Consider the following 18,827-nt stretch of genomic DNA (forward strand, 5'->3'; position numbering starts at 1 on the left):
AAATGACTAGAACAACAAATGAAAGGGAGTCATAAAAAAAACGACCTCTTTGCTACAACCCCTCCTGGGTTGGGTGAGATATCATCTGATCATCTCTAATGTAGGCTAGATTAATCAGCTAGTTAGATATATCATCTGATCATCTCTAATGTAGGCTAGATTAATCAGCTAGTTAGATATATCATCTGATCATCTCTAATGTAGGCTAGATTAATCAGCTAGTTAGATATACCATCTGATCATCTCTAATGTAGGCTAGATGAATCAGCTAGTTAGATATACCATCTGATCATCTCTAATGTAGTCTAGATGAATCAGCTAGTTAGATATATCATCTCTAATGTAGACTAGATGAATCAGCTAGTTAGATATATCATCTGATCATCTCTAATGTAGGCTAGAAGAATCAGCTAGTTAGATATATCATCTCTAATGTAGGCTAGATTAATCAGCTAGTTAGATAAATCATCTCTAATGTAGACTAGATGAATCAGCAATTTAGATATATCATCTGATCATCTCTAATGTAGGCTAGAAGAATCAGCTAGTTAGATATATCATCTGATCATCTCTAATGTAGGCTAGATGAATCAGCTAGTTAGATATATCATCTGATCATCTCTAATGTAGGCTAGATGAATCAGCTAGTGAGATATATCATCTGATCATCTCTAATGTAGGCTAGATGAATCAGCTAGTTAGATATATCATCTGATCATCTCTAATGTAGGCTAGATGAATCAGCTAGTGAGATATATCATCTGATCATCTCTAATGTAGGCTAGATGAATCAGCTAGTGAGATATATCATCTGATCATCTCTAATGTAGGCTAGATGAATCAGCTAGTTACATATATCATCTGATCATCTCTAATGTAGGCTAGATGAATCAGCTAGTTAGATATATCATCTGATCATCTCTAATGTAGGCTAGATGAATCAGCTAGTTAGATATATCATCTGATCATCTCTAATGTAGGCTAGATGAATCAGCTAGTTAGATATATCATCTGATCATCTCTAATGTAGGCTAGATGAATCAGCTAGTTAGATATATCATCTCTAATGTAGGCTAGATGAATCAGCTAGTTAGATATATCATCTCTAATGTGGGCTAGACGAATCAGCTAGTTAGATATACCATCTGATCATCTCTAATGTAGGCTAGATGAATCAGCTAGTTAGATATACCATCTGATCATCTCTAATGTAGTCTAGATGAATCAGTTAGTTAGATATATCATCTCTAATGTAGACTAGATGAATCAGCTAGTTAGATATATCATCTGATCATCTCTAATGTAGGCTAGAAGAATCAGCTAGTTAGATATATCATCTCTAATGTAGGCTAGATTAATCAGCTAGTTAGATAAATCATCTCTAATGTAGACTAGATGAATCAGCTAGTTAGATATATCATCTGATCATCTCTAATGTAGGCTAGAAGAATCAGCTAGTTAGATATATCATCTGATCATCTCTAATGTAGGCTAGATGAATCAGCTAGTTAGATATATCATCTGATCATCTCTAATGTAGGCTAGATGAATCAGCTAGTGAGATATATCATCTGATCATCTCTAATGTAGGCTAGATGAATCAGCTAGTGAGATATATCATCTGATCATCTCTAATGTAGGCTAGATGAATCAGCTAGTTACATATATCATCTGATCATCTCTAATGTAGGCTAGATGAATCAGCTAGTTAGATATATCATCTGATCATCTCTAATGTAGGCTAGATGAATCAGCTAGTTAGATATATCATCTGATCATCTCTAATGTAGGCTAGATGAATCAGCTAGTTAGATATATCATCTGATCATCTCTAATGTAGGCTAGATGAATCAGCTAGTTAGATATATCATCTGATCATCTCTAATGTAGGCTAGATGAATCAGCTAGTTAGATATATCATCTGATCATCTCTAATGTAGGCTAGATGAATCAGCTAGTTAGATATATCATCTCTAATGTAGGCTAGATGAATCAGCTAGTTAGATATATCATCTCTAATGTGGGCTAGACGAATCAGCTAGTTAGATATACCATCTGATCATCTCTAATGTAGGCTAGATGAATCAGCTAGTTAGATATACCATCTGATCATCTCTAATGTAGGCTAGATGAATCAGCTAGTTAGATCTACCATCTGATCATCTCTAATGTAGGCTAGAGGAATCAGCTAGTTAGATATATCATCTCTAATGTAGGCTAGATGAACAGCTAGTTAGACATACCATCTGATCATCTCTAATGTAGGCTAGATGAATAAGCTAGTTAGATATATCATCTCTAATGTAGGCTAGATGAATCAGCTAGTTAGATATATCATCTCTAATGTAGCTTAGATGAATCAGCTAGTTAGACATACCATCTGATCATCTCTAATGTAGGCTAGATGAATCAGCTAGTTAGATATACCATCTGATCATCTCTAATGTAGGCTAGATGAATCAGCTAGTTAGATATACCATCTGATCATATCTAATGTAGACTAGATGAATCAGCTAGTTAGATATATCAGCTGAACATCCCTAATGTAGACTAGATGAATCAGCTAGTTAGCTATATCAGCTGATCGTCTCTAATGTAGGCTAGATTAATCAGCTAGTTAGATATATCATCTGATCATCTCTAATGTAGGCTAGATGAATCAGCTAGTGAGATATATCATCTGATCATCTCTAATGTAGGCTAGATGAATCAGCTAGTTAGATATATCATCTGATCATCTCTAATGTAGGCTAGATGAATCAGCTAGTTAGATATATCATCTGATCATCTCTAATGTAGGCTAGATGAATCAGCTAGTTAAATATATCATCTGATCATCTCTAATGTAGGCTAGATGAATCAGCTAGTTAGATATATCATCTCTAATGTAGGCTAGATTAATCAGCTAGTTAGATATACCATCTGATCATCTCTAATGTAGGCTAGATGAATCAGCTAGTTAGATATACCATCTGATCATCTCTAATGTAGTCTAGATGAATCAGCTAGTTAGATATATCATCTCTAATGTAGACTAGATGAATCAGCTAGTTAGATATATCATCTGATCATCTCTAATGTAGGCTAGAAGAATCAGCTAGTTAGATATATCATCTCTAATGTAGGCTAGATTAATCAGCTAGATAGATATATCATCTCTAATGTAGACTAGATGAATCAGCTAGTTAGATATATCATCTGATCATCTCTAATGTAGGCTAGAAGAATCAGCTAGTTAGATATATCATCTGATCATCTCTAATGTAGGCTAGATGAATCAGCTAGTTAGATATATCATCTGATCATCTCTAATGTAGGCTAGATGAATCAGCTAGTGAGATATATCATCTGATCATCTCTAATGTAGGCTAGATGAATCAGCTAGTTAGATATACCATCTCTAATGTAGACTAGATGAATCAGCTAGTTAGATATATCATCTGATCATCTCTAATGTAGGCTAGATGAATCAGCTAGTTACATATATCATCTGATCATCTCTAATGTAGGCTAGATGAATCAGCTAGTTAGATATATCATCTTATCATCTCTAATGTAGGCTAGATGAATCAGCTAGTTAGATATATCATCTGATCATCTCTATTGTAGGCTAGATGAATCAGCTAGTTAGATATATCATCTCTAATGTAGGCTAGATGAATCAGCTAGTTAGATATATCATCTCTAATGTGGGCTAGACGAATCAGCTAGTTAGATATACCATCTGATCATCTCTAATGTAGGCTAGATGAATCAGCTAGTTAGATATACCATCTGATCATCTCTAATGTAGGCTAGATGAATCAGCTAGTTAGATATAACATCTCTAATGTAGGCTAGATGAATCAGCTAGTTAGACATACCATCTGATCATCTCTAATGTAGGCTAGATGAATCAGCTAGTTAGATATATCATCTGATCATCTCTAATGTAGGCTAGATGAATCAGCTAGTTAGATATATCATCTCTAATGTACGCTAGATGAATCAGCTAGTTAGATATATCATCTCTAATGTAGGCTAGATGAATCAGCTAGTTAGACATACCATCTGATCATCTCTAATGTAGGCTAGATGAATCAGCTAGTTAGATATACCATCTGATCATCTCTAATGTAGGCTAGATGAATCAGCTAGTTAGATATACCATCTGATCATCTCTAATGTAGACTAGATGAATCAGCTAGTTAGCTATATCATCTGATCATCTCTAATGTAGGCTAGATGAATCAGCTAGTTAGCTATATCATCTCTAATGTAGGCTAGATGAATCAGCTAGTTAGATATACCATCTGATCATCTCTAATGTAGGCTAGATGAATCAGCTAGTTAGATATATCATCTGATCATCTCTAATGTAGACTAGATGAATCAGCTAGTTAGATATATCATCTCTAATGTACGCTAGATGAATCAGCTAGTTAGATATATCATCTCTAATGTAGGCTAGATGAATCAGCTAGTTAGCTATATCATCTGATCATCTCTAATGTAGGCTAGATGAATCAGCTAGTTAGATATATCATCTCTAATGTAGGCTAGATGAATCAGCTAGTTAGATATATCATCTCTAATGTAGGCTAGATGAATCAGCTAGTTAGCTATATCATCTGATCATCTCTAATGTAGGCTAGATGAATCAGCTAGTTAGTTATATCATCTCTAATGTAGGCTAGATGAATCATCTAGTTAGTTATATCATCTCTAATGAAGACTAGATGAATCAGCTAGTTAGTTATATCATCTCTAATGTAGGCTAGATGAATCAGCTAGTTAGATATATCATCTCTAATGTAGGCTAGATGAATCAGCTAGTTAGATATATCATCTCTAATGTAGGCTAGATGAATCAGTTAATTAGCTAGGCTGTGCAGTCAAAACAAGCTAGTCTTTACTTGACGTGAATTTGTTCTGTTACTGACAGAGGAGAACTGCAGTTTCCCTTGGTTGATCCAGTGTGAAGGGTACAATCACAATCGATTGTTGTTCCAAAACCGATTGACCCACCAAAACCTTGATTTTAAAATGAAGATTGGATTGTGTTATGATTTCCGTTATGTAATATGATTATTTTTAACCAGTAAGAAACCAACAAACAAGTCATATTATGTACCAATATTCCCTTAGAACAGCTGCCAAAGTTTTTAACTAAATATATAAACTTTATAAGGAGACATGTTTATACTTACCTCACATATTATGATCCTTTTAAAGTAGACACAAAGGGATTTTTATTGTCTATTTCAACTATTGAGGTTTTATAAAGTTACCCGGTACCTCCAGGATACCGAAGCCCTTTAAGAATGTATTTTAAAAACCAGTTAACGAGCCGGTTGTCATGGGATGCCACATCTATCTAAAGCAGATTTCACAGAGCCATTAGCGGTGGTTAAATAAAGAGCAGGACAGCTGTGAGGGCTGGCCCACATTACTGAAACAACATGCACAGACCACAGGATCAGTATACCATGACCTCACCTACTAACGAAACAACATAGAGATTGATAGAAGCACTGAAATAGGACTTTAATATTGTTAATACGGTATATCACACAATGGCACATTTACCTCATTCATTTATTTTTTTTTACTTTTTTTTAATTAAAGTTAACAAAATAGTAATTGAAAACACATTATTCACTAAAAGACGTCATGGATAAGATTGTCCAAAATAAACGAGTACAAACATGAATATTTTTGCATAATTGTATATTTTGGACCGTTTGTGAATAATTTTATACCAGGTTGGCAGTGTGTTGCTATAGAGAAAATCCACTGGTACACATAACATACTGCATATGCTTCAGAAATGTTGATCTAAATGTTGTTTTTAAGAGGAATATGTCGGCTAAATGGAATGAATGATAAATATGATGTGAAGTGATCGTTGAAGTAAATCACAGTCCAACGTCTGTTCTTCACGATTCCTCAAGTCATTGTCCAGCTGAAAAACAAACCAGGAAGAGAAGAGGGGTGTCAATGATTCATTTATATTCATTACAGTAACACACTAGAACATTGGCATCTTCTGTTTGGGTCAAATGTTTTCAGTTTGTAATGAATTTAGTCTTAATAGAGGCTCACAAAAAATAAAGTTAAAGTTTTGGTAGATTTCTGTCAAATGAAATATAATTTTGTCATTTAATTCTTGCCGCTTGATGTTTTATCTTTGTTTTGTCTTTTCAGGCGGGTTGAAATGAACCGCTGATGGCAGTCAGTTACAGCAATGGACTCCAGCCGGACCTTCCCGACCCCTCCCAACCTCCCCCTCCCCTGCTGCCCAAACCAGACAAGGCCAATGCCCGGCTGCAGAAACTCATCAAGAAGAGTGCCAAGAAGAAGGCCCGACCCTCTCAGACCCCCATCCCCTTCCGCTCCTGTCTGTCCCCCGTACACGAAGCTTCGGACCTCGAACACAGCGACACACACTCGACTCCGCCCCGGTCACCGGACTTCAGTTTCCCCATTAGGCCTCTGTATGATCAGCACCCCTCCTCTCCGTTCCTTTTCCCCCCCAGTGGGCCATATGGTAGCAGTCCTTACGGCCAGACAGGGGTCTTCCCCCCACTGGACTACACCGCTCCCATCCAGACATCAGAGAACCAGGTGGCACCCCTCTTTGAGTGCTCGTCATTTATGTTTGACGATGATGACACAGAAAGCATGATGCCACCCTCGCCACCCCCACTCCCACCCGTACCTGAGTTCTCACAAGGCCCTGCAGTTCATCTGTATGACTGGTATTCATCTGTAGCACTGAATTCGTATGGGTCGGTGGCCACGGCTACAGTAGCTCCAGACCCAGTCCCCAGTGTACCACAGTCAACTCCCCCAACTCCATGTTCCCCTAAGATATCAACTCATGTTATGACTCTTTCCCCACCAGTACCTAGTGGTCCGAGCCTGGGTCCGGGTCTGGCTCCATTACTGGCTCATGTCCAAGTTCCAGTCCCACCTCCTGCTCTAATACTGGTGTCAGCTCCAACCCTTCAGACACAACCTCTGACCTCAAACCATGAAGTGACGACACCCAGAAGGCCAAAGGATGAGGCTCCAAAGCAAACACCAGCTTCGGTCACTAATAACCTTGGTTCTGAAGATCACATTATGAGCAAAGTGGCTTCTAAGACGGTCGGCACGCCAATAAATCAAGCTGATTCCCGTAAAGTCAAACAGTCTGACGTCATCCCACCAACAATGATTTACACATCCAAGGCAACGTTTTACGAAATCTCCAAGCCTGCACTTCCAGACATAACAGGAGTGAATATATTGTATCAAGGAGCATCGTTATCCACTATACACAGGGAGAAATCACCAATGACTTGTCACCAAAGTGAGCCGGCAATCCCATATAAAGTTGCTGTGGCAAAGACCCCTTCTGGAAGATCAAAAACCCCCTCACACCATCCCACAATGGGAAGACTGACACCTGTTTTTGAGATATCGAAAGCCAATCCACTCTTGTTCGCTGCAAGTCCAGTCTTCTTCTCCTCTCGGGATGTGCATGCCTCGGTCGTAAACACAGAGGAATACAAGTCACCGATGATTGTTACCGGTACTCTCTCAGCAGCAAGCGAACAACTGAAACCGATTGGATCTCGTTCAGATACAGACATATTCCCAAATAATGGAATTACAACTATAACTACCATGGGAGGATCTATGGCTAATTTATCTTCTATGTTCAGCTCCTGTCAGGATGTACACGTCACACAGAGATTCAAGTCACCAATGGCAATTACCAGTACAGCCCAACCACCCTCAGCAATACCTCTTAACAGTAGAGTCAAATCTCCCTCAGCAATACCTGTTAACAGTAGAGTCAAATCTCCCTCAGCAATAACTGTTAACAGTAGAGTCAAATCTCCCTCAGCAATAACTGTTAACAGTAGAGTCAAATCTCCCTCAGCAATACATATAACCAGTACAGCTCAAACACCCTCAGCAATACCTGTTAACAGTAGAGTCAAATCTCCTCCTTCAATGCCTGTTACCACTACAAGCAATACTCCCTCAGCTACAGCAGAAGCACCAAAACCAATAGGATCTAACTCTGAGAAACATTTACAAGGTCTGACCAGTGTTGATAGAAGTACAACTCAGACTAATGGAATAATAACCAACATGGAACGGTCTATGGCTAAGATATCTTCTGCATTCAGCTCATATCAAGATGTACATGCCTCAGTCATAAACACACAGAGACAGAAGTCACCCATTCCTGTTGCGAGTAGAGTTAAATCTCCCCCGGCGATGACTGTTACCAGTACAGCCCAAACTCCCCTAGCAATTCCTGTTGTCAGCAGAGTCAAATCTCCCCCATCAATGCCAGTTAACAGCACAGTCAAATCTCCCCCATCAATGCCTGTTACTAGTGCAGCCCAAACTCGCTCAACAGCCACTGAGCCACCAAAATCAGCTGGATCTGCAAGTGCCGGCTCAGTGGAACGTTCACAAGGTCCAACCAGTGGTGATAGAAATAGAAACCAGACTAGTGGAAGTACAACCACCACTGAAGGATCTATGGCTGAGAGAACTCCCAATGAGATTATAGCATCAAACATTGCTGCACATGACATTGCAGTTTCCAAGCCAAAAGTAAAGTTTACAGAACCTCATATGCCAAAAGATAAGATGGATGAAACAACTGAATATGGAACCCCACCTGAGTATCAAAAGCAACAGACCCCATTATCCCCCAAAAGGATACCAAAGACAGCTTCAAATGGAAACAAAGCGCCAACGATTTCAGCTCCACAAGCACCACCAAACGGACCCACTGTACCGATGATTTCAGCACCACAAGCACCTCCAAACACTGTGCTAACGTCAATGATTTCATCACCTCAATCTCCATTGACCCCTAGATACCCAGACTCTCCTATAATTGCCTTACGGAAAGTTCTAGCACCATTGATAGAGCATCAAAAGACCCCTACATCCAAAAAACCTAAAGCACGGTCAACATATTACGGACTGACTCCGGCTGAGTATGTTGCCTATGGTGGGATCCGGACATACTATGGTCCTTCTGGACCTAAAGCTAATGAATCAACACCATCACCATCCGCAGCACAGACTAATGGATTACCAAATGGGCCTCGTCCTCCTTTAATCTCTAAACCTGAAACATCCCCCATAGGATCAAACACACCCAACAGAGAACAACAGAAACCTACCTTGCAAGGGCAGCATTCTACTGTTCCAGCACCTTCACTTTCAACCCCTTTAGCTGCAACTGTCTGTTCTCAGACACCAACAGATAAGGCAGCCATATCTAAACGCAATACTTCAGATGTTAACAAATCGGAAGCACCTGCTTATGCAATACAACCTGATATAACACCTATTGTGGACATAACAAAACCTGAACTTCTATTGGCCCTCGGACAGCTAACTCTTCCACCAGCCACCAGTGAAGTCCCCACACCAAAGGCCTCTCATTCGGAGGTTCCAAGACCGGCACATAAAGCAGGTGTGGTACACACAACCAGACCAGCTCCATTTCAGCTAAATGAAATTCCTTCATTCCCGATAGGTGGGAATCCTGTGTCAAAGTCGCTGTTTCCTTTCAGCATTCAAAATGCTGAAGTTTCACAAAATACAACTGTAGCAAATATTCCCCAACACAGTGGAAAGTCAGAGGCAGATTCCACAGTCGTGCATCTTTCTGTCAAGGCTAATATTAGCACAAACGCTAAACTACCCAGAAAACCTGTCATAGGAGCCCAAGTCCCCAACAACCCTGATATAGGAAACCAACTCCCCACCCAATCTACCACAGCAACTATACTACCAGGCAAGCATACCATAGACACCAAACTACCAGGCAAGCCTACCATAGACACCAAACTACCAGGCAAGCCTAGTGTGCCAACCATAAGAAGTCAACTCTCTCATACACCTACCACTGAAACACCTACCATTGAAACACCTACCATTGAAACAGGAACCCAAGACCCCACCAAACCTACTATAGAAAACCAACATTCATGCACACCTACCATTGGAACTAAACTTCCTAGCCCACCTACCAAAATAGCACAACTTCCCAGCCCACCTATCATAGTAGCACAACTTCCCAGCCCACCTAGCATAGTAGCCCAACTCTCTAGCACGCATGGCATAGTAGCCCAACTTCCCAGCCCGCCTAGCATAGTAGCCCAACTTCCCAGCCCACCTAGCATAGTAGCCCAACTCTCTAGCACGCATGGCATAGAAGCCCAACTTCCCAGCCCACCTAGCATAGTAGCCCAACTCTCTAGCACGCATGGCATAGAAGCCCAACTTCCCAGCCCACCTAGCATAGTAGCCCAACTCTCTAGCACGCATGGCATAGAAGCCCAACTTCCCAGCCCACCTATCATAGTAGCCCAACTTCCCAGCCCACCTAGCATAGTAGCCCAACTTCCCAGCCCACCTAGCATAGTAGCCCAACTTCCCAGCCCACCTAGCATAGTAGCCCAACTCCCCAACGAGCTTTTAATAGAACCTGTACTACCTGGGAAGTCTACTCCAGAAAATATTCTGCACAGTACCATGCAGTACCATGCAAACCATACCAGGAAGCATTTTGTAGAAACCAACACCCACAAAGCAATTGAATGCAGGCAATCTACAAAATCTACCATTGATGAAAAACCTTCCACCAAGTCCACTACTGAAACAAGATTCTCAGCCAGCTCTACGAACGAAGGTAAACAATTTACAAACCCTATTGTAGCAAATGGAGCTTGGCTGAAACCATCCCTAGAGCCTACACGTACTAACTCAACTATCATAAGTGCACAGCCATCCACAGAAATTAGATCCCCAATAAGCCCTGCTTTACAAGCTAAGCATTTTACAAAGCCTGTTTACAACAATAGTTCCTCTCCAAAACCGGTCCCACTTACTAACAGGCCTATAATAATTGTACAACCTCCCACACCTCCCATAATAGAGACCATACCTCCCTCAACCCCTGCTTTAGAAACTAAACCCTTTACAAAATCTGTTGCAGAAGCTAAACCCTTTATGAAGCCCGTCATAGAAGCTAGCGCCTCCCCAAAACCGGTCTCAGTGCTTCCTACCAAACCTACCATAAACGTCCTACCCTCTACATCGCCATGTAGACATAACAGACCATGGTCAACAACACCTATGGAACCTAAAGCTGTTACAGAACCTAACCGTGCAGCTAACATGCCTACCGTAAATGTACAACCTTCGACAACACCTACTACAGAAACTAGACCCTACTGCTTCAGCCCTACTGTTGAAGCTAAACCCCTTATACAGCACAATATGGAAACTAGAATCTTTGATAAATCATCCCGAGAGCCTAAACCAGCAAACAAGCCTACCGTAAATGTACAACCTTCGACAACACCTACTACAGAAACTAGACCCTACTGCTTCAGCCCCACTGTTGAAGCTAAACCCCTTGTACAGCACAATATAGAAACTAGAGTCTTTGCTAAATCATCCCGAGAGCCTAAACCAGCTAACAAGCCTACCATAAATGTACCACCTTCCCCAAAGCCTATAGAAAGAGAAACCACCTTAAGCCCTTTTATTGAAGCTAAACCCTTTACACAGTATAATACGGAAACTAGAGACTTCACAAAACCTGCACCAGAACCTAAACTAGCTAACCAGCCTACCATAAATGTACAACCTTCCACAAATCCTACTACAGAAAGTAGATCCTGCTTCAGCCCTACTGTTGAAGCTAGACCTGCTGCAAAGCTTATGGCATCAAGAAGCTGCTTTAGTCCCACTAGACCCTGGTTAAACCCTTCTACTGAAGCTAAAGCCTTGACGAAGCATGCCATTGAAGCTATTGCCTCCCTAAAACCGACACCAGAGCCTAAATCGACTAACACCACTTCCACAAAGCCTGCTATAGAACGTATATCGTCCCCAACCCCAACCGCTGCCGTAGACACTGTGATAAAACTACCTGCCGTTACCAAAGTGATTGACTCTTCCACTCCTGCCTCTCTGCCTCAGGCCTCAGCCTCTGTAAAAGCCCCGTCCACAAACAGAGGAATGTCATCGTCATCTCAGCCAAAGACTGGACAGACAGAGACAGACACAATGAAAGATGTGGAAGCCAATGCATCAGGTGCACAGGGGAAAGCAGCCAGACGTCAAGAGACACCCTGTACGAAGCCTACGATATCAACTGCATCTTCGACTGTTGACAATGTAGACAAGGTAGACAAGCCCAAAGCTCCAACCGCTAAACCTAGCCCTGCTAACGCTGCACTGAATACAATGAAACCTAAACGTTTGAAGACCATGTTCAGTGGCTGGTCGCGTCTCAAAAAACACATGGTCGTTGAACCAGAGGAACCTCAGTTCCCAGAGCCAGAGCCTGAATCTGTCAGCAGGGATGGCGCCACCTACAGTAAGAACACTGACCAGGCCATATCTAGTCAAGCTTCTTCAGCAAAGGTCAAAGACCACTCTGAGAAGGGCAAAGAAGTGCTGAAGGAGACAGAGGCGCCCAGAGCAATGAAGATGTGGGACGCCATGCTCTTCCAGATGTTCTCTACCAAGGAAGCTATCATGCACCAGATCAAAGCTAGCAAAGATCCTAATGGTTCCGACAAGAAGAAAGACCAGAGAGAGCAGACCAATAAGACACGGAAAGCCAATCAGCAGAAAGAGAATGAGACGGAGGTTGTCCCCTCTTTTGCCAATCGCCTGCCGCTCCTCCTCTACAGTCCGCGCTTTGATGCCAGAAAGATAAGAGAGGCTGCAGAGAAGCCGCTGGTGAAGATGTCAGCTGTGTTCCAGAGGGGGCTGATTAACCGCAAAAATCAGGACGGGGAAGGGAAGGACTTTAATAAAACTGCCAGGGGATTCGGTTCCTCAAGAACAACTGATGTCTGACTTCGGAACTCACACCAGAATATTACTTCTCAATCTTCTCATTAAGTAGATGAATAAACCTCAATAGATTAATTTCAGTTATCATATAGCTAGAGGTTTGTATGTTAAATAAGCTTCAGATCAAGGGCTGCAGTGCAGTAGGCTATGTCAGGATATTTATTTCAACATGGTGTTTAAACTATGATTTTAACTATGATCATGAGCTCATAAGACAATGATGTTGGATGCATGCAGATGGTTTTCGTTACATCTTTCTTGCTCCATAGAAAGATGCTGTATTTTTTAAAGCATTGCTAGTGTCTTAGTCTTGGAGTGTTCACCCTGGGTGAGGTCAGCAGTAGAGTGTCTGATGTCAGTGTGTAATAAATAGGGCTTGTACATTCCTGGATTGATGCGGCGGAAGGGCATTGGATGACAGAGCAGTGTAGCTGTGAGAGAGGTGGAGCCTAGCTAGAGGCGGGGCCTAGCTATAGGTGGAGCCTAGCTAGAGGTGGGGCCTAATTAGAGGTGGGGCCTAGCTAGAGGTGGGGCCTAATTAAAGGCAGGGCCTAGCCAGAGGCGGAGCTAGATTTGGAGGCTAGCTAGAGGTGGAGCCTAGTTAGAGGTGGAGCCTAGCTAGAGGTTGAGCCTAGTTAGAGGTGGAGCCTAGTTAGAGGTGGAGCCTAGTTAAAGGTGGAGGCTAGCTAGAGGTGGAGCCTAGCTAGAGGTGGAGCCTAGCTAGAGGTGGAGGCTAGCTAGAGGTGGAGGCTAGCTATATGTGGAGGCTAGCTAGATGTAAAGGCTAGCTAGAGGTGGAGCCTAGCTAGAGGTGGAGCCTAGCTAAATGTGGAGGCTAGCTAGAGGTGGAGGCTAGCTAGAGGTGGAGCCTAGCTAGAGGTGGAGGCTAGCTAGAGGTGGAGGCTAGCTAGAGGTGGAGCCTAGCTAGAGGTGGAGCCTAGCTAGATGTGGAGGCTAGCTAGATGTGGAGGCTAGCTAGAGGTGGAGCCTAGCTAGAGGTGGAGCCTAGCTAATAGGGGTATATACACCAGACTCGAGGGAAAACTCTAACTTTGAACTTAACACCATAAACTGTGACTGCATGCAACGTTTTTAAAGTCAATGGAAAAGATATGAAGTTTTCCCTCCAGTGTTTATAGCTCTATAGTGGAGATATGGAAGGGTCACAGCTGCAGAAGATGGACATACAGGGAGAGAAGGTGTGGCTTAAATAGAAGGCAACAGAAGAATACGTAGGCCCTACTGGAAATGACAACGACAAAACAGTTGGTTTGAAAAGCACTTTCAGTTTGCAGATTCGTTGAAAATATATTTAAATAGCAAATGGAATGTATTAATGTTATGTCAAATGTCCAGTAGGAGGAGGGAGACAGTTTTTAGATACGTTGGAGATTCTCTGAGCAGAAGAAAGGGCAGAGAGAAATGAGATGGACATGGATCCTTAAGGGACATGACGATAGGACATGGATCATTATGGGACATGATGATAGGACATGGATCCTTATGGGACATGATGATAGGACATGGATCCTCATTGGGATATGATGATAGGACATGGATCCTTATGGGACATAATGATAGGACATGGATCCTTATGGGACATGATGATAGAACATGGATCCTTATGGAACATGATGATAGGACATGGATCCTTATGGGACATGATGATAGGACATGGATCCTTATGGGACATGATGATAGGACATGGATCCTTATGGGACATGACGATAGGACACGGGTCCTCGTTGGGACATGATGATAGGACATAGATCCTCATTGGGACATGATGATAGGACATGGATCCTTATGGAACATGATGATAGGACATGGATCCTTATGGGACATGATGATAGGACATGGATCCTTATGGGACATAATGATAGGACATGGATCCTTATGGAACATGATGATAGGACATGGATCCTTATGGGACATGATGATAGGACATGGATCCTTATGGGACATAATGATAGGACATGGATTGCTTTATGATGAATGTCTTCAATGGTGCAGAATGGATAAGAATGAAGGAATGTAAGATAAAGGTGCCTCAGGCAATAAACTACAGAAGGGTCTTCGTGATACAGCAAGACGTGTAATAAACTACAGAAGGGTCTTCGTGATACAGGAGACGTGTAATAAACTACAGAAGGGTCTTCGTGATACAGGAAGACGTGTAATAAACTACAGAAGGGTCTTCGTGATACAGGAAGACGTGTAATAAACTACAGAAGGGTCTTCGTGATACAGGAAGACGTGTAATAAACTACAGAAGGGTCTTCGTGATACAGGAAGACGTGTAATAAACTACAGAAGGGTCTTCGTGATACAGGAAGACGTGTAATAAACTACAGAAGGGTCTTCGTGATACAGGAAGACGTGTAATAAACTACAGAAGGGTCTTCGTGATACAGGAAGACGTGTAATAAACTACAGAAGGGTCTCCGTGATACAGGAAGTTAAGTGGATAAGTGGCACTGAAAGTTAATTTGTTATTGATAAAAACGCAGTTGGTGTTTTAAAATAATCTTTTGATCATTTTGTTGCTGGAACAGATCGAATGAGCATGATTTCTTCTTTTTTCTTAAGCTTTAAAGGTTTATTCTTCTGTAAGGAACTTTTGAGAATTTGTGGCGTAATTTTTTAAATTTAAGATGTCTATTTTTGTTCTAGCTATCTGATGCTTCTCAGGTCTTTGTTTAATGAAATCCTTTCTCATTGATAACTAACAGGGGTGTATCCCCGTGAGCCAACCAGAACCACACTGCTGCTTTAGACTTGTTGATATGGAATTGGCTCGACTCAAAAGTGTGCAGTAATAAAAATGAATGTGGCGCCGGAAAGAAGGAAACACCTGTATTGATTGTATATACAGGACATTATTTTGTATAGACGTGTCCAGTACAGAATGCTGTTGCCTATCGTGTGATGAACTAAATGATTGCTTATTGTCTACATGTTTACATTGAAGTAAACTCTAAGCTGTTGTATCAGTTTCCTGTTGTTTTTATTTAGTCCTGTACCATTATGGATGTGGTTTGTGACACATTAGCTCCTAGTTGATTGAGAGATGACCGATAGTTTAAGATCTAGTACTGGTAGTCTAAGATCTAGTACTGGTATTCTAAGATCTAGTACTGCTAGTCTAAGATCTAGTACTGGTAGTCTAAGATCTAGTACTGGTAGTTTAAGATCTAGTACTGGTAGTCTAAGATCTAGTACTGGTAGTTTAAGATCTAGTACTGGTAGTTTAAGATCTAGTACTGGTAGTCTAAGATCTAGTACTGCTAGTCTAAGATCTAGTACTGCTAGTCTAAGATCTAGTACTGGTAGTCTAAGCTCTAGTACTGCTAGTCTAAGATCTAGTACCGGTAGTCTAAGATCTAGTAATGGTAGTCTAAGATCTAGTACTGCTAGTCTAAGATCTAGTACTGCTAGTCTAAGATCTAGTACTGGTAGTCTAAGATCTAGTACCGGTAGTCTAAGATCTAGTACTGGTAGTCTAAGATCTAGTACTGCTAGTCTAAGATCTAGTACTGCTAGTCTAAGATCTAGTACTGCCAGTCTATGATCTAGTACTGCTAGTCTACGATCTAGTACTGCTAGTCTAAGATCTAGTACTGGTAGTCTAAGATCTAGTACTGGTAGTCTAAGATCTAGTACTGGTAGTTTAAGATCTAGTACTAGTAGTTTAAGATCTAGTACTGGTAGTTTAATATCTAGTACTGCTAGTCTAAGTACTGTCATATGGTAGAAGAGAATCCCAATCACTTGGTTGCATGCCAAGGCGTGACCGCTAAGGAACTAGTAAATACCATAGAATTGCAACTAACAGACCTCTCCCTCCTGGACAGAGATGGTATGGAATGGCCTACCAGATCTCTCTCTCTCTCCTGGACAGACATGATACATTACTAACAGACCTCTCCCTCCTGGACAGAGCTGGTATGGAATGGCCTACCAGATCTCTCTCTCTCTCTCCTGGACAGACATAATGATATATTACTAACAGACCTCTCCCTCCTGGACAGACATAATGATACATTACCAACAGACCTATCTCTCTCCTAGACAGACATGTGGAAACATTACTAACAGATGAATGGGATTGTTTTTACACAAAGCCAACAACTACACATCCACAGCTGCCATTAAAAAAAAAAGTAAATATGAGATGTAAGTGAGTCTTACTTGATTTCCCGTTTGTGTGCTCGTTGTAATCATCATCACCGACGGCAACCTTCTCATACTTGCCGTGAGCCATCATCACAAATTTGTACTTTTTACCAGAGGAAGCTCCCTAGAAAAGAGTTCAATATTGCAGTGAAAAAAAATATGATATCTTTAATTTGTACAAATGCAGGCATGTATAATTTCAATGTATTATTTTAAGTACCAATTATATTCAAAAGTGACATACTCCTTTGTGTTGACAGCTGTTTGTTTTGAATATAATCCACCAACTGAATAACAGACCTCATACAGTGCACTCGAAAAGTATTCAGACCTCTTGACTTTTTCGAAATGTTGTTACATTACAGCCTTATTCTAAAATGGATTCAATAGTTTTTTCCCCCCTCATCAATCTACACTCAACACCCCATAACGACAAAGCAAAAACAGGTTTTTGGAAATCTTTGCACATTTAAAAAAAAATCTGAAATATCACATTTACATAAGTATTCAGACCCTTTACTCAGTACTTTGTTGAAGCGCCTTTGGCAGAGATTACAGCCTCGAGACTTCATGGGTATGACACTACATGCTTGGCACACCTGTACTTGGGGAGTTTCTCCCATTCTTCTCTGCAGATCCTCTCAAGCTCTGTCAGGTTGGATGGGGAGCGTCGCTGCACAGCTATTTTCAGGTCTCTCCAGAGATGTTCGATGGGGTTCAAGTCCGAGCTCTGGCTGGGCCACTCAAGCACATTCTGAGACTTGTCCGGAAGCCACTCCTGTGTTGTTCTGGCTGTATCCTTAGGGTCGTTGTCCTGTTGGAAGGTGAACCTTCGGCCCAGTCTGAGGTCCTGAGCACTCTGGAGCAGGTTTTCATCAAGGATCTCTCTGTACTTTGCTCCATTCATCTTTGCCTCTATCCTGACTAGTCTCCCAGTCCCTGCCGCTGAAAAACCTCCCCACAGCATGATGCATCCACCACCATGCTTCATTGTAGGGATAGTGCCAGGTTTCCACTTGGCATTCAGGCCAAAGAGTTCAATCTTGGTTTCATCAGACCAGAGAATCTTGTTTCTCATGGTCAGAGTCTTTAGGTGCCCTTTGTCAAACTCCAAGTGGGTTGTCATGTGCCATTTACTGAGGAGTGGCTTCATCTGGCACTCTACCATAAAGGCCTGATTGGTGGAGTACTGAAGAGATGGTTGTCCTTCTGGAAGGTTCTCCCATCTCCACAGAGTAACTATGGAGCTCTGTCAGAGTGACCATCGGGTTCTTGGTCACCTCCCTGACCAAGGCCATTCACCCCCGTCGGCCATCTCTAGGAAGAATCTTGGTGGTTCCAAACTTCTTCCATTTAAGAATGATGGAGGCCACTGTGTTCTTGGGGACCTTCAATGCTACAGAAATGTTTTGGTACCCTTCCCCAGATCTGTGCCTCGACACAATCCTGTCTCGGAGCTCTACGGACAATTCCTTCGACCTCATGGCTTGGTTTTTGCTCTGACATGCACTGTCAACTGTGGGACCTTATATAGACAGGTGTGTACCTTTACAAATCATGTCCAATAAATTGAATTTACCACAGGTGGACTCCAATCAAGTTGTAGAAACATCTCAATGATGGTCAATGGAAACAGGATGCACCTGAGCTTAATTTCGAGTCTCATAACAAAGGGTCTGAATACTTATATAAATAAGGTATTTCTGTTTTTTTATTTTTAATACATTTGCAAATCATAAGGCTGTAACATAACACCATTTTGAAAAATC

General features: G+C 41.5%; 1 protein-coding gene across 4 annotated transcripts in view; it reads right to left on the reverse strand.

Moving 5' to 3' along the window:
- Nucleotides 1–5,507: 5,507 nt before the first annotated feature.
- LOC129834162 (non-muscle caldesmon-like) overlaps nucleotides 5,508–18,827 on the reverse strand; it is an 88,595-nt gene continuing 75,275 nt past the window's right edge. For all 4 annotated transcript variants that reach the window (XM_055898901.1, XM_055898900.1, XM_055898903.1 and 1 more), the window contains 2 exons: nucleotides 17,074–17,182; nucleotides 5,508–5,944 (listed from right to left, as the gene is read on the reverse strand). In XM_055898901.1, coding sequence (XP_055754876.1) covers nucleotides 5,934–5,944; nucleotides 17,074–17,182 — 120 coding nt within the window. In that variant the 3' untranslated portion in view covers nucleotides 5,508–5,933. The remainder of the gene's footprint in view (nucleotides 5,945–17,073; nucleotides 17,183–18,827) is intronic.

The sequence above is a fragment of the Salvelinus fontinalis genome, chromosome 35 (assembly GCF_029448725.1).
Source record: "Salvelinus fontinalis isolate EN_2023a chromosome 35, ASM2944872v1, whole genome shotgun sequence".
Lineage (NCBI taxonomy): Eukaryota > Metazoa > Chordata > Actinopteri > Salmoniformes > Salmonidae > Salvelinus > Salvelinus fontinalis.